This window comes from Geotrypetes seraphini, chromosome 10, assembly GCF_902459505.1.
Source record: "Geotrypetes seraphini chromosome 10, aGeoSer1.1, whole genome shotgun sequence".
NCBI classification, from domain to species: Eukaryota; Metazoa; Chordata; class Amphibia; order Gymnophiona; family Dermophiidae; genus Geotrypetes; species Geotrypetes seraphini.
The window spans coordinates 94,983,451-94,998,316 of NC_047093.1; the positions used below are offsets into that span (position 1 = coordinate 94,983,451).

General features: G+C 42.3%; 1 protein-coding gene across 1 annotated transcript in view; it reads right to left on the reverse strand.

Moving 5' to 3' along the window:
• The window catches only part of NELFB (negative elongation factor complex member B), a 139,623-nt gene that overhangs the window by 118,516 nt on the left and 6,241 nt on the right, over positions 1–14,866 (reverse strand). The window contains exon 3 of the mRNA XM_033961919.1: positions 6,900–6,999. Within this exon, the coding sequence (XP_033817810.1) occupies positions 6,900–6,999 (100 nt within the window). The remainder of the gene's footprint in view (positions 1–6,899; positions 7,000–14,866) is intronic.

A 14,866-nucleotide genomic window follows, 5' to 3' on the forward strand; every position in this document is an offset into this window, starting at 1 on the left:
ACACCGATCCTAAAAGACCCCAAAGGAGCAATGGACCAACCAACCAACTACAGACCCATTGCCTCTATACCTCTCTATGTCAAAATAATAGAAGGTCTAATAGCCAAATTCCTCACCAATTACCTAGAAGACCACAACATACTCCACCCTATGCAATCTGTCTTCAAAACCAACCCACGGTGACAAGAGGGCACCCGCTAAAGCTCAGGGGGGGGAAGATTTCATGGAGACACCAGGAAATACTTCTTCACCAAAAGGGTAATTGATCAATGGAATGGTCTTCCACGTCAGGTAGTTGAGGCCAGTACCACGCTCGACTTCAAGGGACGATGGGACCGTCTGGTGGGGTCGCTCCAGAGGAATGCTTAAAAAATGGATTCTCGAGGAGGGAGGGTTCTTGACTGGGCAGACTTGTTGGGCCGCCGGCCCTTTTCTGCCGTCACACTCTATGTTTCTATGTTTCTAACTTCAGCACAGAGACACTACTAGGCTCCCTTATTGACACAGCTAGACAACATCTCAGCACTGGAAAAAAAATTATGCTCATACAACTGGACCTGACCTGGTGGACCATAACATCCTACTACAAATTTTGGACACAATAGGTATCACAGATAAAGTATACTCATGGTTTGAAGGCTTCCTAAAATCCAGAACATACAGAGTAAAATTGGATAAAGAAAAATACGAACCTTGATCCAACCCCTGAGGCGTACCCCAGGGATCCCAACTGTCCCCTACCCTCTTCAACCTATACATAGCCTCCCTAGATGCCCACCTGGACAAACTAGGCCTAACCTCCTACAGCTATGCAGACGACATTACAATCCTCATTCCTTTTGATCAACCAAAACCCTCTATAACAGACACACTACACCGAACACTAGATTCAATAACGACTTGGATGAAAGATCACAAACTGAAACTGAACCCAGACAAAACAAAATTCATCCTCCTCAAAAATAACAAAGTCCCAACCATAACCAATTTAGAAATCAATGCAATTAACTACCCAATACAACATAGAAACATAGAAAGATGACGGCAGAAAAGGGCTATAGCCCATCAAGTCTGCCCACTCTACTGTCCCACCCCATTAAGTCAGAGTGCTGCTTGACCCACGTAGAGATCCCACGTGGATGTCCCATTTATTCTTAAAGTCGAGCATGCTAGTGGCCTTGATCACCTGCACCGGTAGTTTGTTCCAATGATCCACCACCCTTTCTGTAAAGAAATACTTCCTGGTGTCACCACCAAATCTCCCTCCTCTGAGTTTGAACGGGTGCCCCCTTGTGACTGAAGGTCCCTTAGGAAAGAATATGTCGTTTTCCACCTCGACACAACCTGTGACGTACTTAAATGTCTCAATCATGTCACCCCTCTCCCTGCGCTCCTCTAGAGAGTAGAGCTGCAACTTGCCCAGTCTTTCCTCGTATGAGAGACCCTTGAGTCCGGAGACCATCCTAGTGGCCATTCGCTGGACTGACTCAGCTCGAAGTGCATCTTTACGGTAATGTGGCCTCCAGAATTGCACACAGTACTCCAGATGAGGTCTCACCATGGTTCTGTACAGTGGCATTATGACTTCAGGTTTACGGCTGACGAAGCTTCTATTGATACATCCCATCAGTCGCCTTGCCTTGGATGAGGCCTTCTCTACCTGTTTGGCAGCCTTCATGTCTGCACTGATGATTACTCCCAAGTCCCGTTCTTCTGAAGTCATAGCTAGTGTTTCTCCATTCAAGGTGTATGTTCTGCATGGATTTCTGCTGCCGAGATGCATCACCTTACACTTCTTTGCGTTGAAGCCCAGCTGCCATGTCGAGGACCAGTTTTCCAACTTGATCAGATCCTGCGTCATACCATCCGTGAGATCGCTTTCACCTACTATATTACATAGTTTGGCATCGTCGGCAAACAGCGCTACTTTTCCCTGAAGCCCTCGGGTCAAGTCCCTTATAAATATGTTAAAAAGGGATGGTCCCAGGACTGAGCCCTGTGGCACTCCGCTAGTCACCTCCGATGTCTTAGAGAGGGTGCCATTGACCACCACCCTCTGAAGTCTTCCACTCAGCCAATCATTGACCCATGCCGTTAGCTTCTCACCTAACCCCATCGATTTCATCTTGTTTAATAGTCTACGGTGTGGGACACTGTCAAACGCTTTACTGAAATCCAAGTACACTATGTCCAGAGACTCTCCCGAGTCTAGCTTTCCTGTCACCCAGTCAAAGAAGCTGATAAGATTGGATTGGCATGAGCTGCCCCTAGTGAATCCATGTTGACAGGGATCCCTCAGATTCCCCTCATCCAATATCGTGTCTAATTTCCCTTTAAGTAGAGTTTCCATGAGTTTACATACTATTGATGTGAGACTTACTGGTCTGTAATTTGCAGCCTCCGCTCTGCAACCCTTTTTGTGCAGAGGAACAACGATGGCAGTTTTCCAGTCCAGGGGGACGCTCCCCGTACTTAGGGAGAGATTGAAGAGCATGGCTAATGGTTCCGCCAAGACATCGCATAGCTCTCTGAGCACTCTTGGGTGCAGATTGTCCGGCCCCATGGCTTTGTTCACCTTGATTCTTGACAGTTCTCTGTAAACATCAGCTGGTGTGAACTCAAACTTCTGAAATGGGTCATCCATGCATTGCTTTGCATCCAGCCGAGGCCCGTGCCCTGGTGCCTCGCAGGTAAAGACTGAACAGAAGTAATCGTTCAGTAGTTTGGCTTTATCGGAGTCAGTTTCCACATAATTCCCGTCTGGCGTTCTAAGGCGTACTATCCCGTTTGTGTTTTTATTCCTGTCGCTAATGTACCTGAAGAAGGATTTGTCCCCTTTTTTTTTGATGTTCTTCGCTAGAGTTTCTTCCATATGAAGTTTGGCCTCCCTGACTGCTGTTTTGACCGCTGCAGACTTCGCCCTGTATTCAATGTTTGCTTCTTTTCCCCCCATGCGTTTGTATGAGAGAAATGCTCTTTTCTTCTCCTTGACGAGGTATGATACCTCATCTGTGAACCATTGGGGTTTCCTTTTTCTTTGTTGTTTGGTTACCGATTTTATGTAGCGGATAGTTGCCTCATGAAGGATCGATTTCAAGGTTGACCACATAGCTTCCACATTATCAGTTACTTCTTGAACCTGCAGCGTCTGGTAGACGAAATCTCCCATACGTGCGAAGTCAGTGCCCCTGAAATTGAATACCCTTGTTTTTGTTTGTGATCTAGGGAAGCCTTTCCTAAGGTTAAACCATACCATACCATACTCACCCTAAAACTACTAGGAATGACAATAGACAGATGTTGCACCATGCAACCGTAAATCAATAAAACAATACAAAAATCATTCACAGTATGAGAAACTTAAGACAAGTCGAAAATTCTTCGAGAAGACACAATTCAAGCTCATAGAACAATCCCAAATACTTGGTCTACTAGACTACTGCAACATCCTCTATCTCCCTTGCCCTGCAACAACAACAAAACAATTACAAACAATTCAAAACACAGCTCTGAGACTCATCTACTCATTGAGGAAACACGACCATATTACAGAAGCATACCTCAACTCACACTGGCTTCCAATCCCAGCAAGAATACTTTTCAAATTCTACCATCTACTTTACAAAACTATAAATGGAGACAGCCCAACCTACCTGAACAACTGCCTCATCCAAATCACCTCAACCAGGCATAGAAAAACTCACACCCCATTCACACACCCTCCAATCAAAGAGGTTAAATGGAAAAAAACTATATGATGGCCTCCTAGCCATTCAAGCAGCAAAATTAGACAACCAAATCTCCAATCTACTGATAACCACCCCAGACTACAAAACATTCAGAAAAGAAATAAAGACTATACTCTTAAAAAAATCCCTGAAAAAGACCTAACTCCACAAGCTTCCGTCTTTCCTACCACCACCTCCCCGACCTCCCGAAAAAACCTGATCTACTCTTTATCTTCCTGGAAATGTCCTGCTACTCTCTCCATCTCCCTTGGAAAATGTCCAGATATATTTTTGTAATTCACTTTGAACCGCAAGGTAATGGTGAAATAGAAATCCATAATGTAATGTAATGTAATAACCGAAACGTGCGCTTAACCAACGTGCACTTAGGTGGAGTCGACTGTATCTTCTATTGCTAAAAGTTGTAGATGGCATCTCTGCTGCATGAAAAACTGCAGTGTATATATTCAGCACTTCTAAAAATACAGAAAAAAAACTTTTAATGAAGTGGATTCGGTGTATATGTAATAGTGGCATATATAATTGGAACTCACCCGTGTAGAATAAACAGTATTGCTCTCGCTAAATGGCAATGGCGAAAAATGGCAGCTACAATGAAAAAGAAGATATTTGAGCATGTGTGGAAGGCAAAGAAAAGTGATGTCTGTAGGAGAAAAGTGACGTAATCTATGCGCGGGTTTTGAAGTCCATAATACTAAAAGTGAATGGAAAATTGTGAAGCTATGTGAGGACCAACTGACATAAAGAAGTGTAAAAAGTCCAACAGTATATTTCAAATTCACATTAACCAAACACAATATCACAGATTTTCCATTTTCACCACATCTTTTAAAATTTGAAATATCATCATCAGCTCTCTTGCTCATCATTTTTATGTGTTATTGCATTTATGTGTCCAACAGTATATTTCGTATCTTTGTTATTAGATTCATGTTTTATTTATTTAATTCAATTTTTTAAATTCTGATTTCTTTTACCAGGTTTGTTAACATTTATTCTGTTTATTCTTTTCTAATTTGTTCTATAGACATTAACTGTGCCCCCGAGGTAAGCCTTTGTGCTGAAACACGGACCATGTCAGGTCTACAACATTCATCTGTGATCTACAACACATGCCTTTTATACAGTGTCCACCAAACAGACTGATTTTTGCACTTTCAGAACTTCTAATCGATTAAGAAATATAGACTTTTATAGCTTTCAAATCCTGTTTCACATTTAATGTTTTATGGTCTTAATAAATTGATGTTTTTACACACAAAAGGAGATTATGTACTTACCCTGGTAAGAACTTTTCCAGTAGATAGGTGAGACATTCTAGACCATAGGGTTATTTCCCACTACTCGTATGATCTGCAGAAGAAATCCACTTCAGGTTTTTCAATCTGCCTCTAGTGTACTTCACAGGCAAGTTTAGCACCCTCTAGCAGTCAGTACCCAAGCATAGAGAGACACACTCATCTGTGAAGTAGAGGCACCTGTAACAACAGGCTAAACTATTGTTCTGCTCAAACAACTAAACAGTACCGTTAACCACCAACAGAGGCATCAAAATTTTTGTGTATTCTACTAAGTGACTATTAAGCATGTACTCTGCCATTTTACGTTTTTAACGTATACATTCTAAATAATGTTTAGCACAAGTTTCATTTCATAGGAATCTAAGTAGAAGAATAGCCTAGAACAGTGGTTCCCAAACCTGTCCTGGAGGACCCCTAGGCCAGTCGGGTTTTCAGGATAGCCCTAATGAATATGCATGGAGCAGATTTGCATGCCTGGCACCTCCATTATATGCAGATCGCTCTCATGCATATTCATTAGGGTTATCCTGAAAACCCGACTGGCCTGGGGGTCCTCCAGGACAAGTTTGGGAACCACTGGTCTAGAGGTTAAATCAGACTTTGAAACCAGGAAAATTCTGGTTCAAATTAATTTATTTGAAAAATTTATCAACCACCTATTCCTAGGTGGCTTTACAAAAGTAATTCACAGAATGGAACAAACAAGACTTATACAAACATTTTAAATTACAGGTCATTCCATGTAAACAGTAGATTCACAGATCCTCACAATGCACTCATCCTAAAATCAGCATTAAGCAAAGACATCTTTTATTAAAATGCTTCTAAGAAAAGTGTAGGTTTAAGCATTTTTTTTGAACTTCTGAATATCAGATAGAGCTCTTTCTGGTCCAGTTAATTTATTCCACAGCGTTACTCCCATGTTGGAAATAGCAGTTCTTGTATTTTCATAATGTACTTTTGAAAAGTCCATCAATGACAATCGTATCGCCTCCTCAGACCATAAATTGCAATAGATACCAAGGAATTCCGTGGTAAGTGACTTTGTAATCCAAGGTTAATGTCTTGAAAATAATATGTGATTGCACAGGTAACCAGTGAAGTTTCTTCAGCCAAGGTGTTATGTGTTCAAACTTTCTGACCCCACAAATTAACCTTGCGGCAGCATTTTGGATCATTTGTAAATAAAGGACATTACAATAGTCCAGTTGCGATAAAACTATCATCTGTACCACGATCCAGAAATCATGTCGACATCATCGATTTTAAGTGGCTCAACAGTCGCAACTGGAAAAAAGTAGATTTAACTAAAGACAAGATTTGATCCCTCATGCTGAGAGTTGAATCTAACCAGACTCCTAGAATTTTCAACTTTCATTGTATCAGAATAACCTGACCATTAACCTTGATCTTTTTAGGCCATTGTGGGTCTTCCTTTCTCCCAATCAGCATAACTTCTGATTTTGCAAGATTCAGAACCAATTTATGTTTCACCATCCACTCAGTTACACTCTTCATACATCCAGTTAATCTTTCATTCAACTCAATTCTCCAATCAGACGTTGGAAAGAAAAATTGGATGACATCAGTATAAATACGATATGCTACCTCTCTTTTTACAAAGGCTCTCCCCTAGTGAGGATATGTACAAATGTACAAAACACATTTCTCCCCCTGACATTCCTTGTAACCTTGGGCAAGCCTCTTAGCGTTCTACTGCCTCAGATAGAGAGCATACCTTCAGTATGAATTTGGAATGATGAGTACTGAAATCTTAAACTCAAATGTCATTTTGATCAGAAGAGGAGACTGCAGGTCCATATTCCCCATTTTAAAAAGTCAATCTTACCTTGGGCAAGTGTTTCATAACACACATAACTACAGGCTGGATAGACGGCATTTTCACTAATGAAAAACTCTTCTCTAGCAGATCCTCAAGTTTGCTGTACCTAAGAATATGAAGAAAGTATTTTTAAAGACATGCAGTTCAGCAACTCCGCCTCCAGCAGTGAAAACCATCTACATCAAGTGTGACCAACATAAGGCTCCTTCATATGCAAAATGCAACCTATGCCCTTTTGTCCACAGGGCACCTGAGCAGCACTGCAGAAAACAAAGGTGAGGGCTGAAGCAGAAAGCTCATACAGTAGCAAAGAGGAGCTGCTATTCCTTGCTCCTGCCCACCTTCTATCCTCGAATGCAGTCGAGTTGCCAGGGGAACAGGAGGGAGGAGCAGGAACAGAAGCAGTTTTCTGCTCCTCTTTCTGAATTTCAACTAGCTGCACTGCAGGACATGAAGGGAGAAGAAAAAGGAGGAGTTGGCAGGATAGCAGAAAAGAATCACTCAGCTCCCTAACCATCATGTCCACTCCCCACCCTACCTACTGCATTGCAACAGACATTTCTTTTCTCATCTGCTGTCTAGAAGAAAGGGGTTAGGATAGACAACAGCCAAATCACTGTGCTTCCAGAACTTGAGATTCAACTGATAGCAGAGGAGAGAACGAAGCTCTGAGTGACTTATCAAACCACAATGATTTATTAAAAAAAAAAAAAAAAAAAAAAGTTACCTTCACTAAGAAGGGTAAAGAAAGATTAAGTTCTTACCTCAATAATCTTCTTTCTTGTAGATGTCTAGTCCTGAATGCTAGGGTTATGCATCTGAACCCACAAGTTGCTTGCAGAATGCTGTCAATCATCTTTTGAACTCCACCTCCTTCCCTGGGAGCTGTCCTGCCCCTGCCCCCCTCAGTTTGTACAAAAGCAAACAAGTAGCACTATAATGAAAGATATAACTGGAGGGAGGGAAAAGGGAGAAAAATCCTTGCACTACAATTCTGTTCTACTCTATAACGAACATTACCAATTAACATTATAACATTCAAGTAACTGCTCATACCAGATACAAAAACATGTGCAACCAGCACTAATCTTATATAGAGTTCATAGCTACTCGTGTGTCCTGCTATCAAGCACAGACTTAAACCAGACTTTATGTTCTTGAGTGTTTCCCCTCCCTTTTTTAATATCCTCTCAGTTCATTTCTCCAAGGCAGGTGAAGCCCACTGACAGGGCAGGACTTCAGGACCACTAGACATATCTGCAAGAAAATAGATTATCAAGGTAAGAACCTAATCTTTCTTTTTAGTTCAATGTGTCTAATGATCCTGAATGCAGTCCCTGGAATCTAGGGTGGGCCTGCTGAGCTTACCTTCAAAACGAAGGACTCAAAGTAGCATCCTTCCTGCTTGCTACATCCACCCTATACAACCTGGAGAAGGTATGAAGGATACTACTAACTATTTCTAGAGTGCTATCAGATGTATGTACGTAGCGCTGTACAGTCACAAAGGAGACAATCCCAATCAAGACAAACAGGATGCTTGAGTAGGGCTTACAGTTAGAGAGGACAGTTAAACTGCTGGCTAGGGTGGTGAGCAGAGGGGAGTAGGGTTATGAGTTGAAGGCTGTCTCAAAAAGGTGGGTTTTCAGCTTACTTCTGAACAAGGGAAGGAGTGTGGCGGACAGACTCAGGTAGTTTATTCCAGGCATACTGGGCAGCGAGCTGAAAGGAACAAAATAGAGGAGAAGGGTACAGATAAAACCTATTCACCTTCCCCCCTCATAATAGAACCCGACGTAAGAAACTATACGACAGCCTTCTAGCGACACAGGCAGCGAAAATTGACCCCACCATCACCAAACTAATGATCAACACAACAGACATCAAAGTGTTTCGAAGAGAAATCAAAACATTTCTATTCAAAAAACACGTCCTTACCAACTAATATCCTCCCCTTTCGCACAAGCTCTCCCTCTATTGAATAACACATTAGTCTTCTCCTAGAACCTGTCCTTCCAAACATATTCTGACTCCTATATAAGCATTTACCTCACTATCCAACAAACTTCTTACGTCATTATTAGGTAACTTCTAGTCTGTAACCCGTATATACTGATATTCTCTACTGTATCCTGTTATCACTTGATTCTCTGCTATGTAATTCTTACAATTGAATCCTCTACCACACCATGTAAAGTACATGAATCACTGTTATGTAATTTCTCTAGATAATCGTTGTTACGCAATTCTCTCGGTAATGTCCAGATCTCTTATAATTTGTAATCCGCCTAGAACCGCAAGGCACAGGCGGAATAGAAATCACTAATGTAATGTAATGTAATAAAAGCAATCTGTCTGAGAAACAAAGTTCTCGGGGAGGTGTATAAGGAGAAATACTAAGGGGCTAAAGAACAAACACATTTGTAGGTTAATAATAGAGTTTGAACTGTATGTGAAGGTGGATAGGGAGCCAGTAAAGTGTTTGAGGAGAGGGGTAAGGTTGAGTGTAGCAAGGTTGGCAGAAGATTAAGTCTTGCAGAAGAGTTTTGTACAGATTGCAGGGGGTAGACCTAGTGGCTTCTCTACAGATTTCCTCAAGTGAAACTGCCTGAGTCTCAGATCATGAGGCAGCAACTTCTCTAGTGGAGTGCACCTTCAGTGTGATCAAAAGACTGCTTACCATAGCTCACAAATGGCCATTTTAATCCTTCTGAAATCAAGGCTTTAGAAACAGGCCTCCCTTTCTTGGCATGATTGGTCACAAAAAAAGGTGAAAAGCAGGTAAACAGATTTCCTCACTGACATGGAAGGCCAAGACTACTTACGGTAAGAAGGATTGAACTGTGCGTAAGGAAAGCCCTGCTTCCATAATCTTAAGGAATGATTTCCTGCAGAAAAGAGCTTGTAATTTGGAAACTTGTCTCGCTGACGTAAATCATCACCAGAAACAGTCTTGACTATAAGATCCAGCAGGGAAGCCTCCCATAAGGGTTCATATGGAGTTCTACTGAGACTTTGTAATATGGTGTTAAGATTCCAGGAAGGGAAAGGGAGATGCACTGGAAGGCGCAATCGAAGAGCCCCTTTAATGAACTGGGTGACATCTAGGTGAGAGGTCAGAGAGCCTCTTTTCCCCCAAGCTTAGAAATAGGAAAGGCCTGCTATCCACACTTAGTGATCCGACCAATAGACCCTTCTGAAGTCCCTCTTGCAAGAAGTCCAGGACTGCCCAAATTGGAACTCGCAAGGGCTCTACATCATCCACAGCACATCAGTGCTGAAAGGTCTTCCAGGCCTTGGCATAGGCTGCTACCGTCAACAGCTTCTTAGCTCTATGTAGAGTGGAAACAGCCCATCTGAGTAACCCAGGTTGTTGCTCCTATCTCTGTTTTTTTCTGCAAGCAATTTCTCGTAAGTGTTTCTACTCTGTTCTGCAGTTTTATTATTTTCAGATATCTTTTCAAAGTGTTCAGTTGGAGGCTCGGTGCTCAGAGGTTCCCACTTGTTGAGACCTCTGCCAGGGAGAAGACGCGCAGATTCATGCTGCAGAAGTTTGCTGCTAGCAGGATCAGCCCTCAGGGACACCTAGCTAGCCAACCTGTTTTTGTATTTATTATTTTTTTTTTTTTTAGTTCAGGGGCTGTCCCCTGCTTAGCTGCTTGCATCATAAGAACATAAGAATAGCCTTACTGGGTCAGACCAAAGGTCCATCAAACCCATTAGCCTGTTCTCATAGTGGCCAATCCAGATCACTAGCACCTGGCCAAAACCCAAAGAGTAGCAATATTCTATGCTACCGATCCAGGGCAAGCAGAGGCTTCCCCCATATCTTAATAACAGACAGGACTTTTCCTCCAGTAATTTGTCTAAACTGCTCTTAAAACCAGCTACGCTATCCGCTTTTACCACAACCTCTGGCAACGCGTTACAGATCTTAACTATTCTTCGAGTGTAAAAATATTTCCTCCTATTGGTTTTAAAAGTATTTCCCTGTAGTTTCATCAAGTGTCTCCTAGTCTTTGTAATTTGACAGATGCTACTGAAAATTATGTAAGCTTATGCTGAATAATGGGAGGAAGGCTACTAAAATGGTGCATGGTCGTCATCATAAGGTGTATGGGGACAGACTTAAGATCTCAATAAGTATAATTTGGAGGAAATGTGGGAGAGGGGAGATATGACAGAGCGTAAATGTGCATGAGTCAAGTCTCTTTCATTTGAAAGGAAGCTCTAGAATGAGAGGGAATAGGATGAAGTTAAGAGGCTCAGGAGTAATCTAAGGAAATACTTTTTTACAGAAAGGGTGGTAGACGCATGGAACAGTCTCCCAGAAGAGGTGGTGGAGACAGAGACTGTGGCTGAATTCAAAAGAGCTTGGGATAGGCATGTGGGATTTCTTAGAGAGAGGAAAAGATAATGGTTACTATGGATGGGCCATTTGGCCTTTATCTGCCATCATGTTTCTATAATGATTTCCTTTACATACAGTAAATGACAGTTTTCTTGCTAACATACTAGAAAGCTAGGTTCTTACCTGGATAATCTTGTTCCTGTAAATATATACAGGAGTCCGTACAGCCTGTCCTGTGCATTCTGCAATTTGCCTGCTTTCTGCCTTGGACAACTCTATGGTCTGTAACTGGAGTTCTTCTTCTGTCAGTTGGTTGAATGTGTATGATTAACTTACTAATAAAGTACTGAGTTATTGAGATTTGTAGTTCCTTTTGTGTTAGTGCTAGTTGCACACAGCAGGTTGGTTAATTGATAACACCTATGTTGCAAGTTCATGCTAATAACTTGTTCTTTTTCAAGAGTTACAAGGCAGAACAGAAATATATGTTTTATTTCCGGGGAAGTTTCCTATGTCCCTCCTTCTCTTTTCTCCTGTTATAATGGAGCTCAATTGCTTTGGTACAAACTGAAGAGGGATCTATACTCTACTGGGGAAGGAAGTGGAACTGAAAGATGTAATTGATACCTTTCTGCAAGTGATTTGCAAGCATGGATTGATCACCTAATGTACAGACTCCTGTGTGTATTAACAGAAACAAGATTATCCAGGTAAAAACCTAGTCTTTCTTTTTTTTCACAGTCCTTATATTTTTAGAATGGGAACTTTTTGTGTCATGGTTTTTTAATTTAACAGAATGAAAACCAGCATCATTAGTACTTTAGTACAGTGGAACCTTGGTTTATGAGCATAACTCATTCCAGAAGCATGTTCGTAAACCAAAATGCTCGTATATCAAAGCGAATTTCCCCATAGGAAGTAAGGGAAACTCGCTTTGATTCGTTCCACCTTCTCCTTCCCCCCCCCCCCACGGCTACCGACACTGCTCCATCACCCCCCCCCCACTCAAACCGGCATTGCACGCCCCACCTGAAAACGCACCCCCGTGCTGGAAGTGGCATCCGCCCGCCCACCCAAACAAGCTCCTTACCCCATCTGCTGCATGCCAGTGCCATTTAAGGAAAGATCCTGTCTCTTGCCTGGGCTGGGCCTTGAGCATCTGTGCATGCTCAAGGCCTTCTGGAGAGAACGAGAGCCAGAAGGCCTTGAGAATGCGCAGATGTTCAAGGCCCAGCCCAGGCAAGAGACAGGATCTTTCTTTAAATGGCACTGGCATGCAGCAGATGGGGTAAGGAGCTTGTTTGGGTGGGCGGATGCCACTTCCAGCACGGGGGTGCGATGCAGTTCTCGCTGGGGGGGGGGGGGCATTCACGGGCGGAGGGTGCGATGCCGGTTCAAGCGTGGGGGGGATGATGCTTAACCTATATTTTTATTTGAGGGTACTACAGGGCTGGTACAAGAATAAATATGAAGGCTAAGATAAAAAATATATATATATCTGAAAGAGAAGCAGCAACCCTCCCCCCACAAAAAAAAAAAAGTTGTCATGACTTTTGGGATTCTAGTCTGCTTTTAAAACATTAGCAAAAAAGCATTTTCAAAAATTAAAAAACAGCAAGGTCAGCCACAAAGGTAATAGATTGAGAAAGCTCTTTAACTATTGCATGTTTCAGTTAAAGCTTTCCTGCTAATTCATCTTAAAGTGGAGGGGTTGTTTTCTCCTCTCATTGCCATTGAGAACAAAGTTATTAATCAGTAGAGCATGTAGCCTCACTTACTATCTTTCACATCAAAGTCATACACAGTGATGGGACGGTGGATTTGACTATAGGAGCTATGGCTCTTGGTCGGATTACACAAATCTGAGTGTATGTGAAAAATTGCATTATATTTTCAACATTTATATTCAAGTCTTATTATTTGATTTATATATTGAGAAGTCTTGTTTCTAGTTATATTAATGCTATTGGTATACACATCCTACTGACCATTTGTAACATGTGAGCTGAATTTTAGACCCCTGAAGAAGGTACAGTTGAACTGAAACACGGGCCATATTAGGTCCTGTCAGAAACAACTGGGTCATTTTGCTCTCAAGTGGATGTAATTACCTTGAACTTTTATTTTGAACTGACAATAAAACAACATCTCAAGAGCATTATTTTCCATAGTCTCTTTGGTTTTTCGCTCCACAGAAAATTCACAAATTCTGGAGTGAATCCTTGGACAGGAGGCTCCAAGGACCCCTGCAGGACCTCAGACTGGCTTTTCTCAGGCTCTGCAGTGTCTACGCACTTATAATTTCATGCCTTCGCTATTTGAGGACTCAGTAAGGGATTTTCTCCCTAGCACTCAGTCCCCTTGCAGTTCCCCAGCCCTAGAGGATCAGAGGAGCCCTAGAGGATCAGAGGAGGTTAAGTTCTAGACTCCTGTTCCTATGCTGCAGCATGCGGTACACAGACACTCCTTAGGCAACCATCCAGTGCAAAACTGGCAGGATATAGGGGAAGAACCACCTGAAGAGTCCATCAAAGTCAATTTTGAACCAAATTGAGTGATTTTGAGGTAGATGGAGGCTTTATAAAAAAATATATATATATATATAGTTTTAAATCCAAGATGGCCACCACCAGAAAAATCGCACCACACGGGCCCTCAGGGAAAGGAGTTTTAGAAGTGGGGGGACCCTATCTCTGGCTTCAAAAACCCTTAAATCATCCTTTTCAGACAACTCCCCCCCTGATTTTTCCCATTGGGAATAATGGGCTGTACTCACAGAAGTGGAGAGAACTTTCTGCCTCAAATCCTTATGGAACATTCCAGACTTGGAAATCTTTGGGCTGTAAGTTGGACCTGGACCAATTGAAAGCTCATCCCCCACAAATCCTTGCAGTGCGACGGAGGGGAATAAAATACATCTGGCTCCCTAAAAACCAAATGGATTCACACAGGGGCCTCAGAGCCTCCATGCAAGACTAAAAAATAAGAAGGAAGCAGGCTCCCAGGGAACAGACCCTGAGCCTCAAAAGTAACACAAAACAGGCTGACTCATCAGGTATATTTGGGGGTTGCCCTGTGAGCTGTAGTCTACCTTCACAGAGTCTGCATTCTCTCCCAGGCAGTTTAGCCCCAAATATGATGTCCTCTGGCACCAAAGCTTCCCTAAAACTTGCTGAAATTTGCAATATTTACATTTATTGGGGATATTTGGCTTTAAAAGGGAAAAATTAGATACCAGCAGAATTTGGTTGTGTTGTGAGGGCTTGCCCCTCCTTCACTTCTGTTTGTTGGGGAACTTGACTGACTCATTAAGAGACAATCACCTTCTCAGCAGGAGGTGAGCTGGTCTTTTAACAGTGAAACAGCCTACCTGCAGTATTCCATCTAGAGAATGACACGGTGACTGTTACCCACGGCTAGCAGTGGGTAACCCACAGGAACGGGGGAGGGGGGGAGAGACTGGTTACTACAGGTACGGGGACAAGGCCATTCACCATCTTTCCTCCATGAATTTGACCAAATCTTTTTCAAATCTAGCTATGCTATCTTGACATCCTCTGGAAACAGATTTCACAGCTTAAGAATACAATGTGTAAAAACAAACAATAGAAAGTTGGTTTTT